This window comes from Diadema setosum, chromosome 7 (assembly GCF_964275005.1).
Source record: "Diadema setosum chromosome 7, eeDiaSeto1, whole genome shotgun sequence".
NCBI lineage: Eukaryota > Metazoa > Echinodermata > Echinoidea > Diadematoida > Diadematidae > Diadema > Diadema setosum.
Window position 1 is genome coordinate 11372479 of NC_092691.1, and position 10047 is coordinate 11382525.

The 10047-nt window shown below is 36.2% G+C and overlaps 1 protein-coding gene across 2 annotated transcripts; it reads right to left on the reverse strand.

Moving 5' to 3' along the window:
* Nucleotides 1–1256: 1256 nt before the first annotated feature.
* LOC140230975 (sugar transporter SWEET1-like) lies at nt 1257–9052 on the reverse strand. 2 transcript variants are annotated; one of them, XM_072311119.1, is made up of 6 exons: nt 8919–9052; nt 7066–7143; nt 5322–5445; nt 3755–3916; nt 3003–3122; nt 1257–1667 (listed from the first exon to the last, which is right to left on the reverse strand). In XM_072311119.1, exons 1-6 carry the CDS (start codon nt 8984–8986, stop codon nt 1569–1571), a joined length of 651 nt encoding a protein of 216 aa, XP_072167220.1. In that variant the 5' UTR covers nt 8987–9052; the 3' UTR covers nt 1257–1568. The 2 variants fall into 2 exon arrangements, with proteins under 2 accessions (XP_072167220.1, XP_072167221.1); XM_072311120.1 differs by lacking the exons at nt 7066–7143; nt 8919–9052 and adding an exon at nt 5817–5926.
* Nucleotides 9053–10047: the final 995 nt, after the last annotated feature.

The window sequence follows — 10047 nt, forward strand, 5'->3', positions numbered from 1 at the left end:
TTTTATCTCGGTGAAACATCTTTTTTTCTTTCTTTTTTTTTTACTAGCATTATTATCAATTGTCAGATGATAAATTAAGAAATATTCTGTCCAAATCCTAGTTGTCCTGCACCCAAAATAAGTCACTATGGCATGTAAAAGGAAAGGCAATCCTGGTCCCCCCCCCCCCAGTACTTTGGCTGCCATGTTGTTGTTTCCTTTTTTTCGCTCTCTCTCCTCTAGACATTTGACATTTTTTTTTTTCAATACGAGGTTTTGTCGCCCTGGCAGTTTAATTATGACTACAAGACTAGATTTGGGATTACCAACTGTAATCACCTGATTCTATTGCACATTATGTTTGCATATACAGTGTATGTTGAATGTATAACCCTTTACTAGTATATATATATATGTATATATATATATATATATATATATATATATACATATACTATATATATATATATATATATATATATATATATATATATATATATATATATATACTATATATATATATATATATATATATATATACATATATATATATATATATATATATATATATATATATATATATATATATATATATATATAGTATATATACATATACTAGAACCTTCTTCTGGTTCCAATGTTCTGTAAGGAGCCAACGTTATTTTTTACTTACACGGGTTCAACCACTGTTATTGTAAATGTATGTGGGTTGCGATTATGGCACCTCTGCACCCTTGTTGACGCACAACAAGGATTGTTCATCCTGGTACAGCTTCAACGGAGCTGCAGTTTTGGGATTATTCCAACAAGTAACAAGAAATATATATATATATATATATATATATATTTCTTGTTACTTGTTGGAATAATCCCAAAACTGCAGCTCCGTTGAAGCTGTACCAGGATGAACATATATATATATATATATATATATATATATATATATATATATATATATATATATATATATATATGAATATATATATATATATTCATATATGTACACTATAGCATAATATTCCTCTCCATATCATTACACGCACACATACACACACATACGCACACATCATACACACACACACACACACACACGCACACACACAAACGCACACATCATACACACACACACACACACACACACACACACACACACACACACCAACAAACATACAATAAAAAATCCATAAGCCAAACACACGGATAAAACATGTGGACAATAAGTAATATTTCCAGCGAGACTGTTGTAAACAACTCGACTTGTATTTTGACTTCAAAAACTACGATACTGCCAGTCGAAGGTGGCGCTATACAACGGTAGCAGACGGTCATGATTGCTGAACGTTTTCAAAAGAAATGAATTCAATTTTCAACTTGATTTTACAGCTGCTGAGATTGATTATCCTCCTTCCGTTATCAGGCTGGCACCTTCCATCACGCTGCATCATCAAAATAAATCATCAGCAGTGTTTCAATCAAGTACGATGGGGTCAGAAAATATCACTAAGAAAGTAAGAGTTCCAGTAAGTAATGCCATTATGAGGCACTGTGAGCGCGAACCGAAAAAAAAAATATATATATTCAAATGTGTCTCAGTCTGATTTTGCACGTTTTCCCGTACCGCTGGATGGGAAAGTCCAGAGAAGGGCCAACTGTGTGATGCCCGACACCATTCCCGGCACACTTGGTATCTTGGAAGTAGAGCGAGAGAAAAGAAATAGAGGGATATTATTATAAATGGGCTTCAGAATCTGTGCAATCTGATTGGTCAATTGTCATGCATTGATTTTTACTGATCCACACAGAGCCATGCGTCCGGTAAAATCCGAACGCATGGCTCAAGTCTTTCATAGTGTAAAGCTGTAGGTGTACCGGATGCATGATGGGGAAAATGGTTGTATTTCATGAGTTTACAGGCCCATTTTATGATACAAATGATGCACAGGCCTACTTCGTGGATCAGTGAGAATTGGATGCTCTCGTTTAAATTTGGAATGGTCTAAAACCCACTCGCTACGCTCGTGGGTTTAAACAGTTCCAAAGTTAAACTCACGCATCAATTCTTACAGATCCACTCCTCTTTCGAACTGTGCATCATTTGTATACTAGTATTATCTATGATTATACATAAAATGAATTATATATTATATATATATATATACATACAAACATACATATAATACATAATCATATATATATATATATATATATATATATATATATATATATATATATATATATATATTATATATATATATCAAATATATACTTATATACAGACACACACACGCACGCACGCACACACATATGTATATGTATATATAATGATACTGTACATATTATATATATATATATATATATATATATATATATATATATAGAGAGAGAGAGAGAGAGAGAGAGAAGAGAGAGGATATAAGATGTGGGGGGGGGGAGGAAGGAGTGACCTATGCATGATATACGAAACCTCTGGCGTGTATTTGCGATGATTCCATTGAAAGACGACCTTGATATTACCACTGTATTGTAAACTCAAGTCTTACCTCACATATTTTTGGAGAGCTTTAGCAACTGTTTCTAAGTGCTGAAACGGATCAATAGTATGATGAAAATGTAGGACTTACAGAAAAAGATGGGACAAAGAAAGATACGTTGCGGGTTTATGCCAATGAAAAAGCTTTTAACTAGAATGGGAAAGCCTAGATTAAACGACACAGAACTTAAAATAAAGTGTAAGCTTTTTGAGCATCATGACAATTAATGACTAACGAAATGAATACAAATGACGTAAGTATGTATCATCATGTTTACCCCTGACAAAAGAAAAGAACGGATTAAACAGAAGAAGCAACGATCAAAAATACATTTGACGTTTAGGTTGACAGTTATCATGGAGACATCCATTAAAACCTCAATTTGTTATACCTTCATTAACTCTATATTCTTTTCACCATACGAAGTCAGTACAAGGTATCATTGAGTGTCATAAGTAATCACTAGTAAAGAGCATTCTTTGGTCACTATACCTGTACGTAAATATCTTCGATGAGCGCTCCGTATAAAGTCCAGGCAAGTGACGTCACACACATGGCGACGGCCATAAAAGCCGAGAAAGATTCGCTGCTGCGTTCTCTGATGGCCGAGCCCTGTGATGGAAAGATTGTGAAATTGTACGCAGACAATCTCAATGCTGTAGTAAAGTTGTGTATCGATTTGGAGAAGTGAACGTTTTTAAAGTACAGATTTATAAAGCGAAGTACCATTACAGGTAGTGATAAGAGAACTCATCACCATTGTCATATTAATGGAATGAAATCACTTGGTAGTGCTGAGACTAACCAGAACTTACCGACAAAACTAATATCATAGTCGTCTTAACTCTTACTTCCGGGAAGATGCTTTAAATTCTATCTTAAGTATTGATGGTTTGCATGCCTCGTTGTTCCATAAAATACTGTTGATCTTAGGTCAAATCGCATAAAAACAAACAAACATTTTTTTTTTCAAATTCCATTATATCATCCAGCACATCACTGTTAATAGAGAGTTTCACTTTCAGCCAAATCTGAGAAAAAAATGAAAGTGAATCATACATAAGATGTATAATTTGTACAAACCGTTGCGTGGAACGAGAGTTTCATTTCGGCGATACCCGATCTGTGTTCTACAATCTTTGTAAACGTCGAAGACCAATATTGTGTTAAAGCACTAAATATAACAAAATCATAACATCACTGATTATCAAAGTCGAATTTGAATCCGTAGGAAAAGGACTGACCAGTTCGGCCAGCGGGGAGACGTTGGTGGCTAGCACCATGATACAAGTGGTCAGTCCCAGCTGGTTCTCCACCAATGCTTCGTCTTTGATCACGTGGTTGAAGTAGACGTAGAGACCCAATAGGAATGTGATGCCGTAAACGGCTTGTTGTCTAGCTCCCGCCTATATGATGCAAAATGTAAAAGATCAAATTATAAAGCAGGGAACATATTATGTAGATCTCTAGTCTATGTAGTTCCTGCGCTGTAGAGGTCTTGGTAAGCATAAACAGTAGTGACAATTAAGGTAAATGTGTGTTTTCAATCTCATATTGATGAATAAAACACCTTTTCACTTCACTTCAATTCAATTCAATTCAATTCAATTCAATTCAATTCAATTCAATTCAATTCAATTCAATTCAATTCAATTCAATTCAACGAATTTAAATAATTTGATAGTTGGGCATTTCCTAATTTCTATAAGTATGCTATTCCACAGTTTTGGGGCCTCACATGCAGTAATACCGTCTATTTACGCTATTGCTATTTTCCATCTTGGATTTGTAGAAGAGGAAATGCAATATTGATTACAAATTATTAAAGACAATTTAGTGGGTATAAAGAGTTGCAAAAAAATGTAATGAAATGCAGTTATAAACAAACAACAACGAATATTCCCGCCACGAACAACTTCTTGTCACAAGTAAAGTTCGTCTAGATTGTTAGTTCCATCTGGTATCCTTTGGTATTTAGCTTTCTTCTTGGATTTAGGAAATTACACAACATCATAAATGTGAGTTATTGGAAAAGAAAAGGAACTGTCAAAGTGTAAAGATAAAGGAGTAAAACACAAAAAAGCACTAAGATACAGATAATGCACTAAGATACAGATAATGTGATCTTTGCAATATGTGTAGCTGTTTTGTTCATTTGAATATTTCTGGCATTAATTTCTAAAATCTGATGTAAACTTTAAACTTTTAAACTCCTCGCTATCATTTGCAGATTAAAAAAAAAAACAGCTCTCGGGCTTCAAAATAGTTTAAGATGTGAGTTAGGGATAAAAATAATCAACTTGAAAATGTTAATCAGTATAATTAATGTTAATCATTATACATAAAGGTGAACAATAGTTTTTACTAAAAACCGTTTCTGAAATAAACCGTCCTTGTGACCCTTTACTGAGAAAATTAGTGATATTTCCTTAAATATTGTTCCCGATTTTATTGCGAAATATTTGTACGTTAGGATATTTTGTGACACAGCAGAACTATACAAATGCATTAAATGTAATAATTCGAACATTATTTAATCACTGCTCTCAATGTTGAATAGTAGCTTTTAAGCCCTTCAATTCCTGCTTAAGAAATTTCAAGTTGATCTTATAAATTCCATTGTTCTTCGGTATATTTTCTAATATTGTTCATTGATCCTAGAAATATTCCTGTTCAATAGCGGTTGAATATCTTCATTTCTGATTAATAAATGTATAGAGATTATTCCACCTGAAAATTGTGATGACGACACTACGCAAATGGAGATACCAAGCTATAGGGCTTTCTTCCATCAATATGTATTCTACTTACCTTGTCTTTGGCACATAGGAGATATGCCAGGACGTAGAATACGTGGAGTACAGATCCCACAACGTTGACAACTATCATTGTGAAGTCATCTTTGAGGATACCATACCACAGGCAAGCGATGGCACTTTTAACGAGAAGTAAATAAAATGGTATAGAAGTCTCGGTTCACTCTGTCATAATCTCAACTTCATCCCCCCCCCCCCCCTCTCTCTCTCTTTCTGCTATAATGATTGATATCACCACGGAGAATGATTTCAAACGATAGTACTTGCAGAATTTATTTGAAAGTCTTCACACTCTATCGATGAACTTAATGCGTGTAATCACATCGACTGCAAATATTTAGACTCGTCACCGGAAATGTTACTCGATCGCACTGTCGATGATATCGTTACCGTTTCTTTTATCTCATAGCCACATCTCCCCTCCCCAGGCCTCCGATGGTCAGTTAGGCCCTATAACACCATTGCTTACAGAATACTCAATGACACTTACATTGGGGTCGTCCGGGTCGTGCCACGAGACCGACGCCAATCAGTCATACAGACCACGACTTCGCCTTTGAAAAAGGTCCATGAATCATACAGCTCACGAGTCACACAGCCCATGAGTTCGACGCTAGGCAAATAAGGCCCATGAGTTCAACATTATTGTTATAGGTAACGAGTTCGACATTACAGCACAGGGCTGAATGTGTCAATCTCGTGGGCCTTGTTTGCTTAGTGTCGAAGTCATGGGCTTCAATGACTCGTTGGCTGTATAACTCGTGGACCGTATGACTCATGGGCTGTATGACTCGTGGGCTGTATGACTCGTTGGCTGTATGATTCGTCGATGTCGCTCTCGTGACGTGCACTCCTTGCGTGTACACTATCGCTGCGCTCCCTTGTTTCCATGTTCTTTCAAATATTGATCATATTCCTGCACCCCCATGAAATAAGAGTTTGTTTGCAAAAACCGATAAGTCCATATTTGTCAAATGGAGATATTTGCCATTAAAGGTCAAGAAAAATAAAGAGAATAATAAGACATTTTTTGCTTCTTTTGATCATAACTTCAAAAATGTACCTTTATAATAGTGACCAATATATCATTTAAAAGGTATTATTTTTTACTTTATGACAGAGACCGTACTTCAAAATCTTCAAAAATGGACTTATTGTTTTTTGCAAACAAACTCTTCGTATACAGCCATGAATTCAGCTGATGTCTCCTGGATTCCTTTACATTCATTACCAGGAAGTGATCTACCTGAAAGAGGTGGCTGACATTTTCATCAACCAAAATCAAAGAGGGATGATGATGAAATTGGTATAGATAGTAGGATAGAACAATTCAGTTTTTAGGCACGAATAGGATCAGGGATTTTTTATTCATCATGGATGATGCTTGTGTAAAACCAAACAATCATTATTGTATCAACGGTGGAAAATAATATTGCTGTTTAAGTTCAAGTGAATATACCCCTCTGAGGCTCTTCCACCCTCGGTTGCTTCATTCCCCAAGAAAGGTCCGCCCTTTCCAATTTTGACTTCCCCCTGCCCTCATGAATATGGGTATATGGGCAGATGGGTACGTGTCTAGTTTCCATGGAAAACAGACTTTTATAAATACATACATCTGACTCATCGTTTATGAGCAAATCGCGCATATGCAAACACACAAATGGAAACTCACTCACGACAACACACGGGTTTCAGGAAGAACTCTACGTGCTTCAACCATGTAGGGACAAATCACTTACTTCAGAAAACCAAGCAGGAATGGCAGGAATGGAGTGTTTCCCGTAGTACCAGACTTGATGATAGGAATAAAAACTGGTCTGAAATTGACGGAACAACAAGAAAAACAAACTTATCAGTTCTTGTGTGTGTGTGTGTGTGTGTGTGCGCGTGTATACATCAAATAAAAAAATACATATACGTGTGTGTGTGTATTTATGGGATTTTAATTTGGATATGATAATTGATAGTCTCTCAGTGGTTTCTTATATTCTTTATCTAAACAAACATAAACAACAACTCAAAAGCAATTGGAAAAACTTAGTCGAGGTCGTGAAAGGCAATGGTAATGATACTGCACACAGATCGACATAAAGACGTAAAGACGTAACACAGACAGAATCCTCTAACCCGGGTTCACGGCCAGTAATCATGGTAATGTCGGAAATGGATAGGACTGCAGTGAGGAAATGAATATTAACTGTTTTCGTTCTCAAAACATGGAGTAGATTGCATTTCACACGGGACAATATAATAGCAATATCAGATTTCATCTTCATAGAGGCTGTACAGCTTCAACGCCATCTTAGTGAGTCCACCGAGAAGAATTCTTCATGTGAATTGTATGAACGTTACAGTTTATCACAGTTATGATGAATGTCACGAGCTGAGGGTTTATGATGTCATATTTGGCCATATGAGGTGACGGCTGACAGTGTTTTGAAGGCTTTGAGAAGTCTTGAAACACGACCGGAGGTAGAAAAAACTGAGGAGAATACAAACACTGATTATATACATAAAAGTTTGCAAATGAATGTTTGTTATTCTTATATTCAATCGAAGAGACAATAACTTGATGTAAAGCCCCAAACTCTACCTATCGACATTGCCAGTAAATGAGAATTAGGCATTGCGAATCTCTATCACAACAACATCAATGAAAGTCTCATTGCGATTCTGTGCATGTATACGCGTATTCACGTTTGTGGTAACTTTTGACCCTGTATTATACGGTTTCCAATTGTAAGATCCCCCCCCCCCTTAAGCAGCATTGATGAGCAGAAGCTAAGACTATCTAGACTGTTATATTATTTGCAGATTTGTTTATTTCTTTACCATTTACTTGTAAAAAAAAAAAAAAAAACAGAGGAGATACACGTGTATATAAGTTTGGATCTCCATCACAACAGCATCAATGCAGGCTTATTGTGGCTCTGTGTATTCAGTTTGAGGTAACTTTTGACCCTATCATTCTACGGTCACAAAATGAAAAATACGCAAACCCACTGTTGATTTAGGCTCCTATCTGGGTATCAGACTGCCTATTGTGCCCGTTCCTGAGTTTGTTTTTGTGAGGCAAAAATAAACTACCAACTATACGCTATCCACCGAACAACAAATAAACCCTGAAACGAATGCATTTGAACTTTGACCATGATTTCCTTTTATTCATTCAGTATAGGCTCATTTCCAATCGGGTTAGCATTGATCAAAAGCTCAGACTATCTTCGGGATTGTTACATGCATATTGCAGAATTACATAATATATTTCCTCTCAGAGGGTTTCGTGTGTGAAGATAACACCTGAAGTTACTAGTGGTGCTTTCTCACAAATAGACATGAATAGAAAGATGGTAATTAAGAATTACGTTAGCATAATATCACCCTGGTGATTTCAATCAAATCGTATGTCAGAAAAGACTTACAATATGTCATCATCATTATCTTTCGATATGATTTATCTGGCCTCAATAAGATCAGAAACATTTTTGAAATAATGATTGTGGCACCATTTACCCTCTGGATTTGGGCATCGATTTAAAACGATTAAATGCATGAACAGTTTAGTTTCAATGGAAATTATAAGCAGACTCACATCCCCGACAAGAAGAAGCCGATGGTTGTAACTATGCAAATCCACGATAAGATAGCAAGAGAATCCATGGTCGTCTACCCACGATATATCGTATGCGTGGTAATGAGAGGTAAGGACTGCAAAGAACAAGAACGACACCGCAGTGTACTCAAATGAATGGTGCAACCAGAGGTAGTGGCAAACGACACTCCTTTGCGATCACTGCTGAGAGGTTTCGATACGATAGTATATACATCACATCAGCAAACAGCAGTTTAACCTGCACGTCATACAAAACCGGACATGTAAATAAAATAAATCTGTGTGATAAGGGGCTACGTTCATGAAAGAAACGTGATCACTTATTTGGAGCATGGTCTAAAGTCCAAAGTGTGAAACACTATCTTATCTATCTGTTTTCATTTTTTTTCCTCGTCTTCTCTGATACTGCGGATATTTCTTTGGTGATCGCGTGCATGACAAGTTATTGTAAAAAGTCATAAATGAAAAGCTATAAATGATGACTGTAATGCTGAGTCATGGAAAAAGTTGTTTCTATGATACTGGGAATGACAGAGCTTCAGGAACACTGCAAAACGAGGAAGTCAAGGAAGACGAGAAGAAATACGATCTTCACAATTTCTTTCTTTTTCTATTTGGGGAAGTGCTTCTAATTTCGATCCGAGTGATACTGTATTTGGGTTTAGAAGTGGTGACCTTTAGATATCTTAACCCAAATAACAGCCACATGAAAATGATAGAGCACAGTTTCCCCCTCTTACCCATCTGCAGGGCAATAAACCCGAAACAATTGCAGATAAAATTATTCTCGTTTTGTAACCAAATCAAGCGGGAAGGGAATTTCTGGCAAGACGATGTACATTCTTATTACACAGTCGATCCCCCTTCTGAATGGCTCTGACAAATTTGTCACAAATGGATGTTAGAATGGGCAATTTTGGGTGTTGATTTTAAGTTGCCTTCAATTCAAGTATTCACTCCCTCACCGTATATCTGCCTGCTAGAGTTAAACCCACAAGTAATGGTGGTTGTCGCTTTATTTCTTACAGGGATGGCATGGTATTAGTTGAGGTGACGATTCAGTTTTGAAGTTTTTGAGAGATACTTAGAAACCACTTATTCAAAAAGC

Bases quoted from the DNA above. Each gene is read 5' to 3' on its own strand.
- LOC140230975 (XM_072311119.1), bottom strand. From the start codon at position 8,986: ATGGATTCTCTTGCTATCTTATCGTGGATTTGCATAGTTACAACCATC. The intron at 7,144-8,918 runs GTGAGTCTGCTT...CGTCAATTTCAG, and splicing joins GGCTTCTTCTTGTCGGGGAT to ACCAGTTTTTATTCCTATCA. The intron at 3,123-3,754 runs GTCAGTCCTTTT...TTTCCATCACAG, and splicing joins TCTCCCCGCTGGCCGAACTG to GGCTCGGCCATCAGAGAACG.